Source organism: Heptranchias perlo, chromosome 24 (assembly GCF_035084215.1).
Source record: "Heptranchias perlo isolate sHepPer1 chromosome 24, sHepPer1.hap1, whole genome shotgun sequence".
Classification (NCBI taxonomy): Eukaryota; Metazoa; Chordata; class Chondrichthyes; order Hexanchiformes; family Hexanchidae; genus Heptranchias; species Heptranchias perlo.
Window position 1 is genome coordinate 47106001 of NC_090348.1, and position 23624 is coordinate 47129624.

General features: G+C 47.3%; 1 protein-coding gene across 7 annotated transcripts in view; it reads right to left on the reverse strand.

Annotated features, from left to right (window-relative positions):
- The window catches only part of shank3a (SH3 and multiple ankyrin repeat domains 3a), a 777353-nt gene that overhangs the window by 99293 nt on the left and 654436 nt on the right, over nt 1-23624 (reverse strand). For all 7 annotated transcript variants that reach the window (XR_010967116.1, XM_068005245.1, XM_068005243.1 and 4 more), the window contains one exon: nt 14984-15108. Coding sequence is in view for 6 of the 7 variants with exons in the window: in XM_068005245.1 (XP_067861346.1) it covers nt 14984-15108 (125 nt within the window). In the remaining variant the exon portion in view is untranslated. The remainder of the gene's footprint in view (nt 1-14983; nt 15109-23624) is intronic.

The window sequence follows — 23624 nt, forward strand, 5'->3', positions numbered from 1 at the left end:
CTCAGGATGAAACTGACTGAATCAGCCAACCCAGCCTCTTGACATACTGAAGCAATGCAGGCACTGACACTCTATGTTTTACTTAATGATCATTCTAATTCACCACTGCAAACATTTCAGTCTGACAGTGAATGGCTTCCAGCCAAACATACAGCAGCAATTACCCTGTGTTAGAGCCAGCAAAAGCACTGCCAGTTCCTGCTGCTCTCTTTTCTGCTTCTAGTTCTGTGTGTCCAAGGAAATGACAGAAAAACATTGGAACAAAGTGTGATATACAGGACTATCTTACCCTGAGCTGGAACCATGCACTAGGCCCGATACAGCTTTCTTATCCTGAGCTAGGGTTGCCAACCCTCCAGGATAATCCTGGAGTCTCCAGGAATTAAAGATTAACCTCCAAGACACCGCTGCGAACAAACCCAGGAGAAAAATGATAGGGGCATTAAAAATTGTGTTTTAAAATAAAATTTCTTGGAACACTTTTGTTTATTAGTTATAAAAATTTTGGACATGGGAAGAAAGGATGTTTGACTGACAGTCAAGAATTATCCAATCGGGTAACGAAGAGTCTATTCGCTTTCTGATTGGCCGTGGGAAGTTGGTGCACTTCAAGTATGGGCGTGTTGGGTGACCAATGGCGGGAGTGTGGGGGCGAGGTGGTTGGAGGCAGAAGGTCATGCGATGACACCTCCAGGAATATGTCCAACCTGAGTTGGTAACCCTACCCTGAGCTGAAGTGGAAACTGGTACCAGGCCTGATTGAGCTATCTTACTGGAACCTTGCAACAGGCCTGATATGGCTGCCATTTTTACTGGAATTTTCATCTCCTCTCCTGATGGCCTTGACTCCTGCTAGGATACATCTCCACGAGTGCCGACTTCCCCCTAATATCCCACCCCAGTGAGCAGATATCATGTGTGAACCACCGTAGTGAATGATGGTCGGCTATTCAACCATATGCAACATCACCACCCTGCCCAGCCCAATCTTATTCTCACTTGACATCCACACTCAAAATTTCATTTGATGTAGGTCTCATTATGGCCTTACAGGATTGTAGAGGATCATAAGATCATAAGAGACCAAAAGAGATAGGAGCAGGAGTAGGCGATTTGGCCATTCAAGCCTGCTCCACCATTTAATAAGATCATGGCTGATCTGATTTTTACCTCAACTCCATTTTCCGCCTTTTCCTGATATCCTTTGACTCCCTTGCTGATCAAAAATTTGTCTAACTCAGCCTTGAATGTATTCAATGACTCAGCCTCCATAGCTTTTTGGGGTAAAGAATTCCAAAGATTCACGACCCTCTGGGAGAAGAAATTCCTCCTCATTTCCGTCTTAAACGGGTGACCTCTTATTCTGAGACTATGCCCCCTAGTTTTAGATTCCCCCATGAGGGGTAACATCCTCTCAGCATCTACCCTATCGAGTCCCCTCAGAATCTTGTATGTTTCAATAAGATCTCCTCTCATTCTTCGAAACTCCAATGAGTATAGACCCAACCTGTTCAATCTTTCCTCATAAAACAACCCTTCCATACCCGGAATCAACCTAGTGAACCTTCTTTGAACTGCCTCCAATGCAAGTATGTCCTTCCTTAAATAAGGGCACCAGAACTGTACGCAGTACTCCAGGTATGGCCTCACCAGCACCCTGTACATTTGTGGCGTGACTTCTCTGCTTTTATACTCCATCCCCCTAGAAATAAAGGCCAATATTCCCTTTGCCTTCCGGATTACCTGCTGCACCTGTATGTTGACTTCTTGCATTTCATGTATGAGAACACCCAGATCCCTCTGTACCGCAGCATTTTGTAGTATTTCTCCATTCAAATAATATTTTGCTTTTTTATTTTTCCTCCCAAAGTGGATGACTTCACATTTTCCCACATTATATTCCATCTGCCAAATTTTTGCCCATTTGCTTAACCTGTCAATATCCCTTTGCAGAAACTTTGTGTCCTCGTCACAACTTGCTTTTCCACCTATCTTTGTATCATCAGCAAATTTGGCCACAAGACACTCTGTTCCTTCTTCCAAGTCATTGATATATATTGTAAATAGTTGAGGCCCCAGCACTGATCCCTGCGGCACCCCACTAGTTACAGATTGCCATTTTGAAAATGGCCCCTTTATCCCGACTCTTTGTTTTCTGTTAGTTAGCCAATCCTCTATCCATGCCAGTATATTACCCCCAATACCATGAGCTCTTATCTTGTGCAGTAACCTTTTATGTGGCACCTTATCGAATGCCTTTTGGAAATCCAAATGTACTGCATCCATTGGTTCCCCTTTATCCACCCTGCCCGTTATTTCCTCAAAGAACTCGAATAAATTTGTCAGACATGCTTTCCCCTTCATAAAACCATGTTGACCCTCCTTGATTGTATTATGAGTCTCCAAATGTCCTGCTACTACTTCCATAATAATGGATTCTAGCATTTTCCCAATGACCGATGTTAGGCTAACTGGTCTATAGTTACTTGCTTTCTGTCTCACTCCCTTCTTGAATAGGGGTGTTACGTTTGTGGTTTTCCAATCCGCTGGGACCTTTCCAGAATCTAGTGAATTCTGGAAGATTACAACCAATGCATCCACTATCTCTGTAGCCAGTACTATTATAACAGGAATCCCTATCATAATGCACTATTATACAGGTTTCACTATGACCGTGTAACATCATTCAGGCCTCACTATAGCCAGGTAGCAACATACAGGCCTCACTATGGCCTTGTAACATCATACAGATCTCACTATGACTGTGTAGAAACATACAGGCCTTACTATGGCCTTCCAGCTTCATACAGGGCTTACGATAGCCTGGTAGCGTTAAACATTAGCACATACAGGCTTCACTATGGCCTGGTAGCGTCACACAGGTCTCACTATGGCCTTGTAGGAACATATAGGCCTCACTATGGTCTTGTAGCAACATACAGGCCTCACACATCATCCTGACTTGGAAATATATCGCCGTTCCTTCATTGTAGCTGGGTCAAAATCCTGGAACTCCCCTCCTAACAACACTGTGGGAGAACCTTCACCATACGGACTGCAGCGGTTCAAAGAAGGCAGCTCACCACCACCTTTTCAAGGGCAATTAGGGATGGGCAATAAATGCTGACCTCGCCAGCGATGCACACATCCCATGAATGAATTAAAAAGAAACTATGGCCTTGTAGCATCATACAGGTCTCACTATGGCCTTGTAGCATCATACAGGCCTCACTATGGCCTTGTAGCATCATACAGGCCTCACTATGGCCTTGTAGCATCATACAGGCCTCATTATGGCCTTGTAGCAACATCCAGGCCTCACTATGGCCTTGTAGCAACATACAGGCCTCACTTTGGCCTTGTAGCATCATACAGGCCTCACTATGGCCTTGTAGCATCATACAGGCCTCATTATGGCCTTGTAGCATCATACAGGTCTCACTATGGCCTTGTAGCATCATACAGGCCTCACTATGGCCTTGTAGCATCATACAGGCCTCATTATGGCCTTGTAGCAACATCCAGGCCTCACTATGGCCTTGTAGCAACATACAGGCCTCACTTTGGCCTTGTAGCATCATACAGGCCTCACTATGGCCTTGTAGCATCATACAGGCCTCACTATGGCCTTGTAGCATCATACAGGCCTTACTATGGCCTTGTAGCATCATACAGGCCTCACTATGGCCTTGTAGCATCATACAGGCCTCATTATGGCCTCGTAGCATCATACAGGCTTCACTATGGCCTTTTAGCAACATACAGGCCTCACCATGGTCTTGTAGCAACATACAGGCCTCACTATGGCCTTGTAGCATCATACAGGTCTCGCTATGGCCTTGTAGCATCATACAGGCCTCTCTATGGCCTTGTAGCATCATACAGGCCTCATTATGGCCTTGTAGCAACATCCAGGCCTCACTATGGCCTTGTAGCAACATACAGGCCTCACTTTGGCCTTGTAGCATCATACAGGCCTCACTATGGCCTTGTAGCATCATACAGGCCTCACTATGGCCTTGTAGCATCATACAGGCCTTACTATGGCCTTGTAGCATCATACAGGCCTCACTATGGCCTTGTAGCATCATACAGGCCTCATTATGGCCTCGTAGCATCATACAGGCTTCACTATGGTCTTGTAGCAACATACAGGCCTCACTATGGCCTTGTAGCATCATATAGGCCTCACTATGGTCTTGTAGCATAATACAGGCCTCATTATGGCCTTTTAGCATCATTTGGGCCTTACTATGGCCTTGTAGCATCATACAGGCCTCACTATGGCCTTGTAGCATCATACAGGCCTCATTATGGCTTTGTAGCAACATACAGGCCTCACTATGGCCTTGTAGCAACATACAGGCCTCACTATGGCCTTGTAGCATCATACAGGCCTCACTATGGTCTTGTAGTATTACAGGGCTCACTATGGCCTTGCAGCTTCATGCGCACTGTGTGTACGATCTACAGGATGCAGTATGTACGATCTACAGGATGCACTGGAGCAACACTCCAAGGTTACTTCAGTAGCACCTCCCCTGTGGCCTCTACCACAGAGAAGGACAAGAGCAGCAATGTTGTGGGAACACCATCACCTCCAAGTTTCCGTCCAAGTCACACACCACCCTGACTTGGACATATAGCGACAGTCCTTCTTTGCTGTTGGATCAATATCCTGTAATTCCCTACCTAACACCATTGCGGGAGCACCATCACCACAAGGACTGCAGCGGTTCTCAGGGCAACTGGGGATGGCCAATAAATGGGGTCTTGCCAATGTCACCCACATCCCGAGAACAAATTAAAAAAAACATGTATAATGTAAAACTTCCCAAGGTGCCTCACAAATTCAACCAAACAGAGGAACAGGCATTAGAGGAAGGTGTGACTGAAATCTTGGTCATAAAGATGGGTTTTGAGAAGGTTTTTAAAGGTGGAGAAAAACAGAGAGGCAGAGGGGTTTAGGGAGGGAGATCCAGAGAGTGGGGATGAGGTGGTTGAAGGTCTGCTATCAAGATTGGGACAAAGGGTGTGGGAAACACAAAAGGCTAGAGGCAGAGGATCAAAAGGTGTGAAAGGGGTTACGAGGCTGGAGGGGGTTACAGAGATAGGGTAAGGCTATGATGAGATTTGAAGATGAGGATTTCAAACTTCGAGTGATGGGAGGACAGGGAGCCAATGTAGATCAGCAAGGATGGAGGGGCAAGCAGGACTTAGTGTAGAACTTAAGAGACAAAGGTGGAGAGAGCAAGCATAGGAGATCACAGAAACGGAAGAAAGATAATTAGGGGAAGACACAGAGATATATGTGACGAGACCATGATAGATTTGAGGGGGGGGGGCAAAAATCCACAGCCTTTCTGGTGCAATATATAGGAACACAGGAACAGGAATAGGCTATCCAGCCTCTTCAGCCTGCTCTACCATTCAATTAGATCCTGGCTGATTTGTATCTCAACTCTATTTACCCACCTTTGCTCCATATCCCTTTATACCCTTACCCACCAAAAATCTATCAATTTCAGTCTTACAAATTTCAATTGACCCCCCAGCATCCAAAGCCTTTTGTGTGAAGAATTGCCTCCTGATTTCACTTCTGAATGGCCCGGCTCGTATTTTCAGATTATGCCCTCTTAGAATCATAGAAAGGTTACAACATGGAAGGAGGCCATTCAGCCCATCTTCTATGGAAGAGCAATCCAGCTAGTCCTACTCCCCCGCCCTTTCCCCGTAGTCCTGCAAATTTTTTCCTTTCAAGTACTTATCCAGTTCCCTTTAGAAGGCCATGATTGAATTTGCCCCCACCACCCCCTCGGGCAGTGCATTCCAGATCCTAACCACTCGCTGTGTAAAAAAGTTTTTCCTCATGTCATATTTGGTTCTTTTGCCAATCACCTGAAATCTATGCCCTCTGGTTCTTGACCCTTCTGCCAATGAGAACAGTTTCTCTCTATCTACTCTGTCTAGACCCTTAATGATTTTGAACACCTCTATCAAATCTCCTTCCAACCTTCTCTGTTCCAAGTAGAGTATTGTAAACAATTTTACAACACCAAGTTATAGTCCAGCAATTTTATTTTAAATTCACAAGCTTTCGGAGGCTACCTCCTTCCTCAGGTGAACGATGTGGAATGTAGCCAATGTAGATCAGCAAGGATGGAGGGGCAAGCAGGACTTAGTGTAGAACTTAAGAGACAAAGGTGGAGAGAGCAAGCATAGGAGATCACAGAAACGGAAGAAAGATAATTAGGGGAAGACACAGAGATATATGTGACGAGACCACATCGTTCACCTGAGGAAGGAGGTAGCCTCCGAAAGCTTGTGAATTTAAAATAAAATTGCTGGACTATAACTTGGTGTTGTAAAATTGTTTACAATTGTCAACCCCAGTCCATCACCGGCATCTCCACACCAAGTAGAGTAGTGATAATGGGGGACTTCAGCTATCCTAATATAGACTGAGATGGTAATAGTGGAAAGGGCAAAGGCAAGAATTTTTGAAGTGTGTTCAGAAGAACTTTCTTGACCTGTAGGTTTCGGGCCCAATGAGGAAGGAGGCATTGCTGGACTTAGTCCTGGGGAATGAGGTGGGCCAAGTGCAGCAAGTTGGGGAACATTTAGGGACAGCAATCATAGTATCATAAGGTTTAAAATAGCTATGGAAAAGTACGTGGACCACTCCAAAATAAAAATTCTCAATTGGAGGAGGGCCAATTTCAGTGGGATGAGAACTGATCTGTCCCGGGCAATTTGGAATCAAAGATTGATAGGCAAAGCTGTAATTGAATAATAGGCGGCCTTTAAGGACGAGATGGTTCAGGTACAGTTCAGGTACAATCCCACGAGGGAGAAAGGTAGGGCAATTAAAGCCAGAGCTCCCTGGATGACAAAATAAATAGAGAGTAAGATGAAGCAGAAAAAGGGGCATAGATCAGATGTCAGGTTGTTAACACAAGTGAGAACTAGGCAGAATATAGAAAGTTCAGAGAGGAAGTTTGATGTAGTCTACATGGATTTTAACAAGGCTTTTGACAAGGTTCCACATGACAGACTGGTCAAAAAAGTAAAAGCCCATGGATCCAAGGAAAAGTGGCAAGTTGGATCCAAAATTAGCTCAGTTGCAGGAAGCAAAGGGTAATGGTCGACAGGTGTTGTTATGACTGGAAGGCAATGTCCAGCGGGGTTCTGCAGGGCTGAGTACTTGGACCCTTGCTTTTTGTGCTATATATTAATGATTTGGATTTAAATGTAGGGGGCATGATTAAGAAGTTGCAGATGATACAAAAATTGGCCATGTGGTTGACAGTGAGGAGGAAAGCTGCAGACTGCAGGAAGTATCAATGGACTGGTCAGGTGGGCAGAAAAGTGGCAAATGGAATTCAATCCAGAGAAATGTGAGGTAATGCATTTGGGGAAGGCAAACAAGGCAAGGGAATTCACAATAAATGGCAGGATACTAAGAAGTGTAGAGGAATAAAGGAACCTTGGAGTGCATGTTCACAGATCCCTGAAGGTAGCAGGACAGGTGGATAAGATGGTTAAGAAGACATACGGGATACTTTCCTTCATTAGCTGAAGCATTGAATATAAGAGCAGAGAGGTTATGCTGGATCTAAATAAAGCACTAGTTTGGCCACTGCAAACAATTCTGGTCACCAGCCCAACACACTGAGATATAAAGACACTATCTCAATACTACAGAATAGAAAGACACCAGCCCAACACTCCAGGATATAAAGACACCAGCCCAACACTCCAGGATATAAAGACACCAGCCCAACACTCCAGGATATAAAGACACCAGCCCAACATTCCAGGTTAATAGGACACCAGTCGAATACTCCAGGCTAACAGAACACTGACCGAACACACAGGCTAACAGGACACAAACTGTTCCAGTACAGCTACAACACTGGCATCTACCCGACAATGTGGAAAATTGCCCAGGTATGTCCTGTCCACAAAAAGCAGGACAAATCCAATCCGGCCAATTACCGCCCCATCAGTCTACTCTCAATCATCAGCAAGGTGATGGAAAGTGTCGTCAACAGTGTTATCAGGGGGCACTTACTCACCAATAACCTGCTCACCAATGCTCAGTTTGGGTTCCGCCAGGACCACTCGGCTCCAGACCTCATTACAGCCTTGGTCCAAACATGGACAAAAGAGCTGAATTCCAGAGGTGAGGTGAGAGTGACTGCCCTTGACATCAAGGCGGCACTTGACCGAGTGTGGCACCAAGGAGCCCAAGTAAAACTGAAGTCAATGGGAATCAGGGGGAAAACTCTCCAGTGGCTGGAGTCATACCTAGCACAAAGGAAGATGATAGTGGTTGTTGGAGGCCAATCATCTCAGCCCCAGGACATTGCTGCAGGAGTTCCTCAGGGCAGTGTCCTAGGCCCAACCATCTTCAGCTGCTTCATCAATGAGCTTCCCTCCATCAAAAGGTCAGAAATGGGGATGTTCACTGATGATTGCACAGTGTTCAGTTCCATTCGCAACCCTTCAGATAATGAAGCAGTCCGTGCCCGCATGCAGCAAGACCTGGACAACATCCAGGCTTGGGCTGATAAGTGGCAAGGAGCAGTCACACCAGACAAGTACCAGGCAATGACCATCTTCAACAAGAGAGAGACTAAACACTTCCCCTTGACATTCAACGGCATTACCATTGCCGAATCCCCCGCCATCAACATCCTGGGGGTCACCATTGACCAGAAACTTAACTGGACCAGCCACATAAATACAGTGACTACAAGAGCAGGTCAGAGGCTGGGTATTCTGTGGCGAGTGACTCACCTCCTGACTCCCCAAAGCCTTTCCACCATCTACAAGGCGCAAGTGAGGAGTGTGATGGAACACTCTTCACTTGCCTGAATGAGTGCAGCTCCAACAACACTCAAGGAGCTCGACACCATCCAGGACAAAGCAGCCCGCTTGACTGGCACCCCATCCACCACCCTAAACATTCACTCAGTGTGGCTGCAGTGTGTACCATCCATAGGATGCACTGCAGCAACTCACCAAGGCTTCTTCGACAGCACCTCCCAAACCCGCGACCTCTACCACCTAGAAGGACAAGGGCAGCAGGCACATGGGAACAACACCACCTGCACGTTCCCCTCCAAGTCACACACCATCCCGACTTGGAAATATATCGCCATTCCTTCATCGTCGCTGGGTCAAAATCCTGGAACTCCATTCCTAACAGCACTGTGGGAGAACCTTCACCACACGGACTGCAGCGGTTCAAGAAGGCGGCTCACCAGCACCTTCTCAAGGGCAATTAGGAATGGGCAATAAATGCTGGCCTCGCTAGTGACGCCCACATCCCATGAACGAATAAAAAAAAAACACCAGTCCAACAGGCCAGCAGCTCAACACTCCAGGATAGAAAGACACCAGCCCAGCTCTCCAGGATGGAAAGACACCAGCCCAGCTCTCCAGGATAGAAAGACAACAGCCCAACACTCCAGGATAGAAAGACACCAGCTCAGCTCTCCAGGATGGAAAGACACCAGCCCAGCTCTCCAGGATAGAAAGACAACAGCCCAGCTCTCCAGGATAGAAAGACAACAGCTCAACACTCCAGGATAGAAAGACACCAGCCCAGCTCTCCAGGATAGAAAGACAACAGCCCAACACGCCGGGATAGAAAGACTCCAATCCAACTCTCCAGGTTAGAAAGATACCAGCCCAGCTCTCCAGGATAGAAAGACAACAGCTCAACACTCCGGGATAGAAAGACACCAGTCCAACTCTCCAGGATAGAAAGACATCAGCCCAACAGTCCCATACTACAGTATAGGAAGACACCAGGCGAACACGCAGGGATGGGAACATACAAGCAGAAAACTCGAGCATATAAAGATCCAGCCCAACACTCAGGATGGAAAGAGAACAGCCCAACACTCCGGGATAGAAAGATACCAGCCCAACACTGAAGGATAGAAAGACACCAGCCCAATACTCAGGACGGAAAGACAACAGCCCAACACTCCGGGATAGAAAGATTCCAGCCCAACACTGCAGGATAGAAAGATTCCAGCCCAATACAACAGCATATAAAGGCTCCAGCCCAACTCTCTAGGGTAGAAATCCACCAGGCCAACATTCCAGGATAGAAAGACATCAGCCCAAACACCAAGGGTAAGATAAGGCAAAAAAGGGAATCTTATGTCATGAGCTCAATACTGCAGAAAGCCTAGAGGCATATAGAAAGTGCAGGGGTGAAATTAAAAAGGAAATTAGGAAAGCAAAGAGAGGGCATGAAAAATACTGGCAAGTAAAATTAAGGAAAACCCAAAAATGTTTTATAAATACATAAAGAGCAAGAGGATAAGTAAGGAAATTGTAAGGCTTTTCTTATAAGGTAACCTATGTGTGGAGGCGGAAGATGTGGGTATGGTTCTTTATGAATACTTTGCGTCTGTCTTCACAGAAGAGGGGGACGATGCAGAGATTGTAGTTAAGGAGGAGGAGTGTGAAATATCGGATGGGATAAACATAGTGAGAGAGGAAGTATTAAGGGGATTAGCATCTTTGAAAGTTGATAAATCGCCAGGCCCGGATGAAATGTATCCCAGGCTGCTAAGAGAAGCAAGGGAGGAAATAACGGAGGTTCTGACCATCATTTTCCAATCCTCCCTGGCTACAGGCGTGGTGCCGGAGGATTGAAGGACTGCTAACATTGTACCGTTGTTGAAAAAGGGAGAAATTATAGGCCGAGTAATTATAGGCCAGTCAGTCTAACCTCGGTGGTGGGCAAATTATTGGAATTGATTCTGAGGGACAGCATAAATCGGCATTTAGAAAGGCATGGGTTAATCTAGGAGAGTCAGCATGGATTTGTTAAGGGAAGGTCGTGTCTGACTAACTTGATAGAATTTTTTGAGCAGCTAACAAGGAGGGTCGTTGAGGGTAACGCGTTTGATGTAGTCTACATGGATTTTCGCAAGGCTTTTGACAAGGTCCCACATGGCAGACTGGTCAAAAAAGTAAAATCCCATGGGATCCAAGGGAAAGTGGCTAATTGGATCCAAAATTGGCTCAGAGGCAGGAAGCAAAGGGTTGATGGGTGTTTTTGCGACTTTTTTTTTATTCGTTCATGGGATGTGGGTGTCGCTGGCAAGGCCAGCATTTATTGCCCATCCCTAATTGCCCTTGAGAAGGAATGGTGATATATTTCCAAGTTGGGATGGTGTGTGACTTGGAGGGGAACGTGCAGGTGGTGTTGTTCCCATGTGCCTGCTGCCCTTGTCCTTTTAGGTGGTAGAGGTCGCGGGTTTGGGAGGTGCTGTCGAAGAAGCCTTGGCGAGTTGCTGCAGTACATCCTGTAGATGGTACATACTGCAGCAACGGTGCGCTGGTGGTGAAGGGAGTGAATGTTTAGGGTGGTGGATGGGGTGCCAATCAAGCGGGCTGCTTTGTCCTGGATAGTGTCGAGCTCCTTGAGTGTTGTTGGAGATGCACTCATCCAGGCAAGTGGAGTATTCCATCACACTCCTGACTTGTACCTTGTAGATGGTGGAAAGGCTTTGGGGAGTCAGGAGGTGAGTCACTCGCCACAGAATACCCAGCCTCTGACCTGCTCTTGTAGCCACAGTATTTATGTGGCTGGTCCAGTTAAGTTTCTGGTCAATGATGACCCCCAGGATGTTGATGGTGGGGGATTCGGCAATGGTAATGCCGTTGAATGTCAAGGGGAGGTGGTTAGACTCTCTCTTGTTGAAGATGGTCATTGCCTGGCACTTGTCTGGCACGAATGTTACTTGCCACTTATTAGCCCAAGCCTGGATGTTGTCCAGGTCTTGCTGCATGCGGGCACGTACTGTTTCATTATCTGAGGCGATATGAATGGAACTGAACATTGTGCAATCATCAGAGAACATCCCCATTTCTGACCTTATGATGGAGGGAAAGTCATTGATGAAGCAGCTGAAGATGGTTGGGCCTAGGACACTGCCCTGAGGAACTCCTGCAGCAATGTCCTGGGGCTGAGATGATTGGCCTCCAACAACCACTATCATCTTCCTTTGTGCTAGGTATGACTCCAGCCACTGGAGAGTTTTCCCCCTGATTCCCATTGACTTCAATTTTACTAGGGCTCCTTGGTGCCACACTCGGTCAAGTGCTGCCTTGATGTCAAGGGCAGTCACTCTCACCTCACCTCTGGAATTCAGCTCTTTTGTCCATGTTTGGACCAAGGCTGTAATGAGGTCTGGAGCCGAGTGGTCCTGGTGGAACCCAAACTGAGCATTGGTGAGCAGGTTATTGGTGAGTAAGTGCCACTTGATAGCACTGTCGATGACACCTTCCATCACTTTGCTGATGATTGAGAGTAGATTGATGGGGCGGTAATTGGCCGGATTGGATTTGTCCTGCTTTTTCTAGACAGGGCATACCTGGGCAATTTTCCACATTGTCAGGTAGATGCCAGTATTGTAGCTGTACTGGAACAATTTCGCTAGAGGCGTGGCTAGTTCTGGAGCACAAGTCTTCAGCACTACAGTCGGGATGTTGTCGGGGCCCATAGCCTTTGCTATATCCAGTGCACTCAGCCGTTTCTTGATATTACGTAGAGTGAATCGAATTGGCTGAAGATTGGCTTCTGTGATGGTGGGGATATCGGAAGGAGGCTGAGATGGATCATCCACTCGGTACTTCTGGCTGAAGATGGTTGCAAACGCTTCAGCCTTGTCTTTTGCACTCACGTGCTGGACTCTGCCATCATTGAGGATGGGGATGGTGATGGACCCTTCCGGTTAGTTGTTTAATTGTCCACCACCATTCACGACTGGATGTGGCAGGACTGCAGAGCTTTGATCTGATCCGTTGGTTATGGAATCGCTTAGCTCTGTCTATAGCATGTTGCTTCTGCTGTTTAGCATGCATGTAGTCCTGTGTTGTAGCTTCGCCAGGTTGGCACCTCATTTTTAGGTTCCCTGGTGCTGCTCCTGGAAGGCTGTTTCCAGTGGGGTCCCATAAGGCTCAGTCCTAGGTCCCTTGCTTTTTGTGGTATATATTAATGATTTGGACTTGACTGTAGCGGGCTTGATCAAGAAGTTTGCAGATGATACAAAAATTGGCCATGTGGTTGGTAGAGAGGAGGAAAGCTGTAGACTGCAGGAAGATATGAATGGACTGGTCGGGTGGGCAGAAAAGTGACAAATGGAATTCAATCCAGAGAAGTGTGAGGTAATGCATTTGGGGAGGGCAAACAAGGCAAGGGAGTACACAATAATTGGGAGGATACTGAGAGGTGTAGAGGAACAAAGGGACCTTGTAGTGCATGTCCACAGATGCCTGATGGTAGCAGGACAGGTAGATAAGGTGGTTAAAAAGGCATTCGGGATACTTTCCTTTATTAGCCGAGGCATACAGGGAAGTTATGCTGAAAATGTATAAAACATTGGTTAGGCCACAGCTTGAGTACTGCTTACAGTTCTGGTCACCACATTAGAGGAAAGATGTGATTGCACTAGGGAGGGTGCAGAGGAGATTTACGAGTATGTTGCCAGGGCTGGAGAATTTTGGTTATGAGAAAAGATTGGATAGGCTGGGGTTGTTTTCTTTGGAACAAAGGAGGCTGAGGGGAGATTTAATTGAGGTGTATAAAATTATGATGGGACTAGATAGAGTGGATAGGGAGGACCTATTTTCTTAGCAGAGGGGTCAGTGACCAGGGGGCAATAAGATTTATAAAGTAATTGGTAGAAGGATTACATTAGTTGAGGAGAAACTTTTTCACCTGGAGGGTGGTGGAGGTCTCAAACTCACTGCCTGAAAGTGTGGTAGAGGCAGAAACCCTCAACTGATTTAATAAGTACTTGGATGTGCACTTGAAGTGACATAACCTACAGCGCTCCGGACCAAGTGCTGGAAAGTGGCATTAAGTTGGATAGCTCCCTTTCGGCTGGCACGGACACGATGGGCCGAATGGCCTCCGTCTGCACTGTGACTTTCTATGAGAACACTCCAGATAGAAAGACACCAGCCCAACACTACAGGATAGAAAATCACCAGCCCAACACTCCAGGATAGAAAGACACCAGTCCAACCCTCCAAGCTAACAGGACATCCAACCAACACCCCAGGCTGACCAGGCATCAGGCCAACACTCCTGACTAGCAGGACAGCAGATCATGTTCCAGACTAACAGTCACACCAGCCCAATGCTCCAGACTAGCAGGACACTAAACCAACAACCTAGGCTAGCAGGACACCAAACCACGTTTCAGACTAGCAGTGGCACCATCCAACCGTCTGTTGACATTGTCACCCACACCTATCGAATGCAAATACCTCACTGTACGTCAAGCCAGTATTCTTAGCCAGCGTTCTGGTTTCTGCTTGCCAGGGCAGTATGGAGTGAGGCCTGAACCCAACCCTTCTGACTCAAGGGTAAGAATGCTACCACTGAGCCAGTGGTCACTCCGTCCGTACGTGGGTCCCGCATTGGATGTCAACCCAGCATTTCAAGACCATATTCTAGTCTCTACTCGCCGGGACTAACTGGAGTGGGGCTTGAACCTTTCACCTTCTGTCCTAGAGATGGGAATGCTACCACTAAGCTAAAGGCTCGCTCCTCAGATTTTTGGTAATAAATCTGATTAAATTGTATGTCAGGCTGGGGCGGGGGGTAGGGTGGAAGCACGTTACATTTGGAGAGCCGGCCACCCATGCACCTTATTTATACTGTTCACATCCTTGGGAACTTATTCCACAACTCAGTTCCCCTTTGGGTGATAAAGTTCCTCCTGTCCTCCCTTCTTACCCCTAACTCCCTCATTACTTCCTTTGTGCCCTTGGGATTTGGGAACAATTTGCCTGGATCAACTTTGTCAGTTCTCTTCAGAATCTTCAAAACCTTTTTAGCTACAGCTCCCAAAACTCCTCTTCTTCCCCAGATAGAATTGAAGTTTGCCAAAGACTTGTTTTCAATGAACATTTCCCTTTAATTCAAGAACTCCACGTTTACCTCAATCAGGAAGTCACCCGTCCTGAGCCCAGCTTTCCATGCCACTCCCTCTACGTCCACCGATTCCAGGTATTGCAGAGCTGGGAACGCCGGTGTGGGGGTGAATTCTTCAATTGGAGTTTCCGCTGTGGGAAAAGAGAACAGCGTCTCAGGGAAGTAAATCACTCGCACTTACTCTCATCCTCTCTCTCACTCTCTTGTATTGAGTGCTTCTAAAAGCTAGAATTTCCTTGGCATCTTTTATTTTGAAGCATCTTAGGATATTTTTCTATGTTAAAGGTGCTATATCAATGCAAGTTGTTCTTGTTTTGATTATTGATAGATGATTATTGGCTGATATAGAAATACGCCCTTTACACTTAATTTTTCGAGGTCAGCTCATTGGTGTAACGCCAGTTGTAAGTTTGGAAGGATTTAACCAGTGAGAGGAAAACTGCATGCAAAACAAACATAAATCACATTTTCCAGTGGTCGGTGAGTGGATAAAGTGAAGTAATCAATTTAAAATCATCAGAAGAATGAAAGGAGAGGATATGATGAGAGTTTATGAGTGATTACCATGGGTTACAGTAGGAGACTGCGATGGGTTAGAGCAGGAGACTGCGATGGATTAGAGCAGGAGACTGCGATGGGTTAGAGCAGGCGACTGCGATGGATTAGAGTAGGAGACTGCGATGGGTTAGAGCAGAAGACTGCGATGGGTTAGAGCAGAACACTGCGATGTGTTAGAGCAGGAGACTGCGATGGATTAGAGCAGGAGACTGAGATGGGTTAGAGCAGGAGACTGCGATGGGTTAGAGCAGGTGACTGCGATGGGTTAGAGCAGGTGACTGCGATGGATTAGAGCAGGAGATTGCGATAGGTTAGAGCAGGAGATTGCGATAGGTTAGAGCAGGAGACTGCGATGGATTAGAGCAGAACACTGCGATGTGTTAGAGCCGGAGTCTGCGATGGGTTAGAGCAGGAGGCTGCGATGGGTTAGAGCAGGTGACTGCGATGGATTAGAGCAGGAGACTGCGATAGGTTAGAGCAGGAGACTGCGATGGATTAGAGCAGAACACTGCGATGTGTTAGAACAGGAGACTGCGATGGGTTAGAGCAGGAGACTGCGATGGGTTAGAGCAGGAGACTGCGATGGGTTAGAGCCGGAGACTGCGATGGGTTAGAGCAGGAGACTGCGATGGATTAGAGCAGGAGACTGTGATGGTTTAGAGCAGAACACTGCGATGTGTTAGAGCAGGAGACTGCGATGGATTAGAGCAGGAGACTGTGATCGGTTAGAGCAGGAGACTGCGATGGGTTAGAGCAGGAGACTGCGATGGGTTAGAGCAGGAGACTGCGATGGGTTAGAGCAGGAGACTGCGATGGGTTAGAGCAGGAGACTGCGATGGGTTAGAGCAGGAGACTGCGATGGGTTAGAGCAGAACACTGTGATGGATTAGAGCAGGAGACTGCGATGGGTTAGAGCAGGAGACTGCGATGGGTTAGAGCAGGAGACTGCGATGGGTTAGAGCAGGAGACTGCGATGGGTTAGAGCAGGAGACTGCGATGGGTTAGAGCAGGAGACTGCGATGGGTTAGAGCAGGAGACTGCGATGGGTTAGAGCAGGAGACTGCGATGGGTTAGAGCAGGAGACTGCGATGGGTTAGAGCAGGAGACTGCGATGGGTTAGAGCAGAAGTCTGTGATGGGAAAGGGTAGGACACAGTGATGGGTTGGAGCAGGAAACCGCGATGGGTTAGAATAGGAGACTGTGATGGATTACAGCAGGAGACTTTGATGGGAAAGAGTAGGAGACTTTTAAGCAGTCTTTATATCTCTTTTGCTGGCCACCACTAAATCGCTTCCCAGTTGTCAATGCACCATAAAAGATCTAATGGTCATAGTAATGGACTAGCAACATTTAGGTTCATGAGCTCAATAGATCTGGTAATTTATGGGCTGCTAGCAGAAAGATGTCCATTAACACTGCTGAATTGTCGTAAAATCCCAACTGGTTCGCTAATATCCTTCTGGGAAGGGAACTTGCCACCCCTGCTTGGTCTGGCCTACATGTGACTCCAGTCCCAAACTAGGTGGTTCACTCTTAATGCCCTCAGGATATCTAGGGATGGGCAATAAATACTGCCTTCCCAGTGTTGCCTACATTCCAAGAACAGAAAAATTACAAAACACCTCAGCTTTGGACACATCTCAATTCCCGCACCTGATCTTTCTCCTTCTTCTGTGCATAGCAAAGTTTCTACCCTTCCCCTGCTCCATTTGCAGACCTCACCCACAGCCAGTCCCCCTGTGCCCCTGTCACCAGCCACTCACTTCGACCCCATATCCTACCAATGGCTCCTCCTGACATTTCTCTCTTCACCAGTGACACGGATCGAGCCTTTGGCTCTGTGATAGCATTCCCTTCTCTGAATGAGAAGGCACAGGGTTCAAACCCGACTCCAGACAGTCCCGGAAAATGAAGACCGGAGCTCTGGCTCTGAATTCTGGATTGACTCTTGTGTCCGGTGGGTGTTGGTGGCCTCATTGTATGGGTTGTGGGAGCCCAGAAAACCCTCCCACTTTATAAGAACATAAGAAATAGGAGCAGGAGTAGGCCATATGGCCCCTCGCACCTGCTACGCCATTTAATAAGATCATGGCTGATCTTTGGCCTCAACTCCACTTTCCTGCTCGATCCCCATATCCCCATAGAGTCCAAAAATCTCTATAGGACTAACCACCCTATCGGCTGGTATAAAGATGGTTATGCCCATGGAGGGACTGTTCATGCTGCGGCCTGTCAGACTGTTAATTAGCGTGTGAATCCTTCCATACTTCACACTATTTTCCAAGGGAAGAGTGTGAAGCTATGACAACAACATCCAATGTGATAGCTCCCAACATCTTGCTCACTTCGAATCAGCGATGCCACTCTAGCCACTTTTTTCTCCAATGCTTGCTTTCATGTGGCACCAAGTTAACACTACTCCACATTCGAGCCTTCCCCAATGCTCCCAACACCAATTCCCCCCACCTAATCCTCCCAACTCAAGTCCCCCTTAAGTCCTCACAGGCAACACTCCCCCCACCCACGCTACCCTATCACACCACCCGCACCAACAGTAATACTCCTGTTTTAAATTTTCTTTTACAGACAGTGGGAGAGACAGGCTTATTCAGAGCATCTTTTGGCTTCTGCGCATGTTCCAAGGCAAATGAATTGGTTTTGAACTGTAATCACTGTTGTTTTGCAGGCAAAGATGGCAGTCAAATTGTGCACAGCAAAATCCGACAAACATCAATTGGGATAAAGGACCGGTTAATATGTTTTTGGTGGTGTTGGTTGAAGGATAAAGGTTGGCCAGAACATTGGGAAAACTCCCTACAGACAACAGGGATACCAACCAAGGCAAGCTGACGGGCAGCAAGAAAGCTGATCACGAAGACTGATGGAGATTGCAAACTCATTTAACAGATTACACTACAAGCAAAATGATTGTCATTCTCGAGTTGAACCTATCAGCTCTGATTAATGACAGTGGGAACGCCTCGCTCAGGCTTCTTTGATGTCACACATACTGTTTAAGGGTACAACAAAAAGCACAAGGTGTTACCATAGTGACAGCTGGACAGAGCGTAAAAGCAACAAAAGTGCTTGAAATATAGTGACCTTTACAGCAAAGCCACCTTTTAAAGGTATAAGAGTGCGATAGCCCTCTCAGGCTGGTTCTAAATGGCTTTTTGGCGAGCATTCAGCTCAGGAAACATGAACAAACAACAAGCAAGCTTAGACAGCGGGCGTAGAGTTTCCACTTTGGGTGCAATCGGGAAATTGCACCCAAAATATGCTTGAAATTGCGCTGGGTAGGCTACAGTTCAGGTTTCTGATAAAATTCATTTGCATAATCACAAAGGTAAAATCTTCCATGAACTAGTGCAACGTAACGGAACGTTTTTCTTTGCATTAAAAAGTATTCCTTGATGTATTTAAGAGTGATAGCTTGGTGCAGTATTATTAATATAGCTGAAAATGAGTTTATCACCAAAAATAAGCATTTTTAGTGAGAGTGTCCAGTCCTCCACCTGTGAGTAACCTGATTTAAAACCACTGAAAATGACTTCAAAAAACTATACTGAACCATTTAATAATTTAATTGGTGTACACGAGTCAGTTTTTTAGTAAATTAAATATTTTTTGATGTGAAAAAACTTTTAAAACATGCCCACTAGTGTCTGTGCATCTAAGAAAATGAGCGCAATTTGAAGAGCTTCCCGAACCAGCACAATCGGCGGCATCTTGCGATGTCGAGCTGGGGGCAGGGCCAGTTTTGTGGTCGGGGCCTGATCTGGACGAATTGAGTCTTAAACTAGCGGAAAAGATCTTGGAAGACACGAGCATAAGTGGTTTTGGGCGTAACTCACTAATGTATAAAATTCCTCGATCTTTTGCACCAGTTCGGCTGATTCTGCCTGATTTGCACTGATATAACTAGTGTAAATGAGCGGAAACTCTCCCCCTAGGTGTCTGTAGCATCAATGGTCCGTGACCACACCGTGTGACTTCATTTCAAGCATAAGAGAGTTCCGTTGGATTGTCACTGATGTGATATAGCCAAGTTAACCAAGAACGACACTATGGCCACCTCCAATCCAGAAAAGGTGTTGCTTCCTGACTTCAATTCCGATCTTTGGTGCCCGGTTCGTGGGAACGTTTTCTCAGAGATGGATGGCGTGACTAAAGAGTGGTCGTTGATTAACTCTGACGTACAAGTCCGGGTCTCATTGTTACATGTGTGTTGCGGACTGAGTCGAACCATCTTATTCCCAGCAGTCGCCTTTGATGGCGAAGTTAGCATAGCAACCTGTCATGCTACTTCAGGGAATGGTCAGCCCTTTACCTCATGAGCCTCAGGTCCCACTGGCTCCGTTCGGTGGATCCTGACAAGGGCCTATGTTCAGGGTTACGAGGGAAGGCCAATGACAGGCCGAGTGGAAGAGAAAAAACGTTCCCGAATAGTGGTGAACGGAAATGAGCTACGACCTCAGAAATCGACAGCTGTGGGCGTTAGAAATTCTGGGAAGGGGGATGCTTCGCCCTCAAAATCACTCCTCAATGTCTGCTCTGTCCCAAAGAGACAGAGTGCACATGAGGGCATTCAAAATGGGTACGGTAGCATAGTGGTTATGTTACTGGGCTAGTAATCCAGAGGCCTGGACTAAAATCCAGAGTCATGAGTTCAAATCCCGCCACGGCAGCTGGCGAATTTAAATTCAATTAATTAATTAAATTCAATTAATTAAATAAAAAAAAATCTGGAATTAAAATACCAGTATCAGTAATGATGGCCATGAAACTACCGGATTGTCGTAAAAACCCATCTGGTTCACTAATGTCCTTGAGGGAAGGAAACCTGCCGTCCTTACCCGGTCTGGCCTATATGTGACTCCAGACCCACAGCAGTGTGGTTGATTCTTAATTGCCCTCTGAAATGGCCTAGCAAGCCACTCAGTTGTAAAATCTCGCTACGAAAAGTCATAATAAGAATAAAACCGGACGGACCACTAGGCACCGGACACGACAACGGCAAAACACCAAGCCCAGTCGACCCTGCAAGGTCCTCCTTACTAACATCTGGGGACTTGTGCCAAAATTGGGAGAGCTGTCCCACAGGCTAGTCAAGCAACAGCCTGACATAGCCATACTCACAGAATCATATCTTTCAGCCAACGTCCCAGACTCTTCCATCACCATCCCTGGGTATGTCCTGTCCCACCGACAGGACAGACCCACCAGAGGTGGTGGTACAGTGATATACAGTCAGGAGGGAGTGGCCCTGGGAGTCCTCAACATTGACTCTGGACCCCATGAAATCTCATGGTATCAGGTCAAACATGGGCAAGGAAACCTCCTGCTGATTACCACCGACCGTCCTCCCTCAGCTGATGAATCAGTCCTCCTCCATGTTGAGCACCACTTGGAGGAAGCACTGAGGGTAGCAAGGGCACAAAATGTACTCTGGGTGGGGGACTTCAATGTCCATCACCAAGAGTGGCTCGGCAGCACCACTACTGACCGAGCTGGCCGAGTCCTGAAGGACATAGCTGCTAGACTGGGCCTGCGGCAGGTGGTGAGCGAACCAACACGAGGGAAAAACTTACTTGACCTCGTCCTCACCAATCTACCTGTCGCAAATGCATCTGTCCATGACAGTATTGGTAGGAGTGACCACCGCACAGTCCTCGTGGAGATGAAGTCCCGTCTTCGCACTGAGGACACCATCCAACGTGTTGTGTGGCACTACCACCGTGCTAAATGGGATAGATTCAGAACAGATCTAGCAGCTCAAAACTGGGCATCCATGAGGTGCTGTGGGCCATCAGCAGCAGCAGAATTGTATTCCAGCACAATCTGTAACCTCATGGCCCGGCATATTCCTCACTCTACCATTACCAACAAGCCAGGGGATCAACCCTGGTTCAATGAGGAGTGTAGAAGAGCATGCCAGGAGCAGCACCAGGCGTACCTAAAAATGAGGTGCCAACCTGGTGAAGCTACAACTCAGGACGACATGCATGCTAAACAGCGGAAGCAACATGCTATAGACAGAGCTAAGCGATTCCACAACCAACGGATCAGATCAAAGCTCTGCAGTCCTGCCACATCCAGTCGTGAATGGTGGTGGACAATTAAACAACTAACGGGAGGAGGAGGCTCTGCAAACATCCCCATTCTCAATGATGGCGGAGTCCAGCACGTGAGTGCAAAAGACAAGGCTGAAGCGTTTGCAACCATCTTCAGCCAGAAGTGCCGAGTGGATGATCCATCTCAGCCTCCTCCCGATATCCCCACCATCACGGAAGCCAGTCTTCGGCCAATTCGATTCACTCCACGTGATATCAAGAAATGGCTGAGTGCACTGGATACAGCAAAGGCTATGGGCCCCGACAACATCCCAGCTGTAGTGCTGAAGACTTGTGCTCCAGAACTAGCTGCGCCTCTAGCCAAGCTGTTCCAGTACAGCTACAACACTGGCATCTACCCGACAATGTGGAAAATTGCCCAGGTATGTCCTGTCCACAAAAAGCAGGACAAATCCAATCCGGCCAATTACCGCCCCATCAGTCTACTCTCAATCATCAGCAAAGTGATGGAAGGTGTCGTCGACAGTGCTATCAAGCGGCACTTACTCACCAATAACCTGCTCACCGATGCTCAGTTTGGGCTCCGCCAGGACCACTCGGCTCCAGACCTCATTACAGCCTTGGTCCAAACATGGACAAAAGAGCTGAATTCCAGAGGTGAGGTGAGAGTGACTGCCCTTGACATCAAGGCAGCATTTGACCGAGTGTGGCACCAAGGAGCCCTAGTAAAATTGAAGTCCATGGGAATCAGGGGGAAAACTCTCCAGTGGCTGGAGTCATACCTAGTACAAAGGAAGATGATAGTGGTTGTTGGAGGCCAATCATCTCAGCCCTAGGACATTGCTGCAGGAGTTCCTCAGGGCAGTGTCCTAGGCCCAACCATCTTCAGCTGCTTCATCAATGACCTTCCCTCCATCATAAGGTCAGAAATGGGGATGTTCGCTGAAGACTGCACAGTGTTCAGTTCCATTCGCAACCCCTCAGATAATGAAGCAGTCCGAGCCCGCATGCAGCAAGACCTGGACAACATCCAGGCTTGGGCTCATAAGTGGCAAGTAACATTCGCGCCAGATAAGTGCCAGGCAATGACCATTTCCAACAAGAGAGAGTCTAACCACCTCCCCTTGACATTCAATGGCATTACCATCGCCGAATCCCCCACCATCAACATCCTGGGGGTCACCATTGACCAGAAACTTAACTGGACCAGCCATATAAATACTGTGGCTACGAGAGCAGGTCAGAGGCTGGGTATTCTGCGGCGAGTGACTCACCTCCTGACTCCCCAAAGCCTTTCCACCATCTACAAGGCACAAGTCAGGAGTGTGATGGAATACTCTCCACTTGCCTGGATGAGTGCAGCTCCAACAACACTCAAGAAGCTCGACACCATCCAAGATAAAGCAGCCCGCTTGATTGGCACCCCATCCACCACCCTAAACATTCACTCCCTTTACCACCGGCGCACTGTGGCTGCAGTGTGCACCATCCACAGGATGCACTGCAGCAACTCGCTAAGGCTTCTTCGACAGCACCTCCCAAACCCGCGACCTCTACCACCTAGAAAGACAAGAGCAGCAGGCGCATGGGAACAACACCACCTGCACGTTCCCCTCCAAGTCACACACCATCCCGACTTGGAAATATATCGCCGTTCCTTCATTGTCGCTGGGTCAAAATCCTGGAACTCCCTTCCTAACAGCACTGTGGGAGAACCGTCACCACACGGACTGCAGCGGTTCAAGAAGGCGGCTCACCAGCACCTTCTCGAGGGCAATTAGGGATGGGCAATAAATGCTGGCCTAGCCAGCGACGCCCAAATCCCGTGAACGAATAAAAAAAAACTCCATATGGGCCGGCCCAATTTTCATTTCTAGCTCACTGGTTGAAACACTGGCATCAAACTATTGTGTGCCCTTTTTTGTAAATGACGTAGAGTATGGGTGCCACCTAACCCCTGGTATCTTATCCTTTCTTCAGTAACTGCTGGCTGCGTATTTGTTCATGGGGGGAAC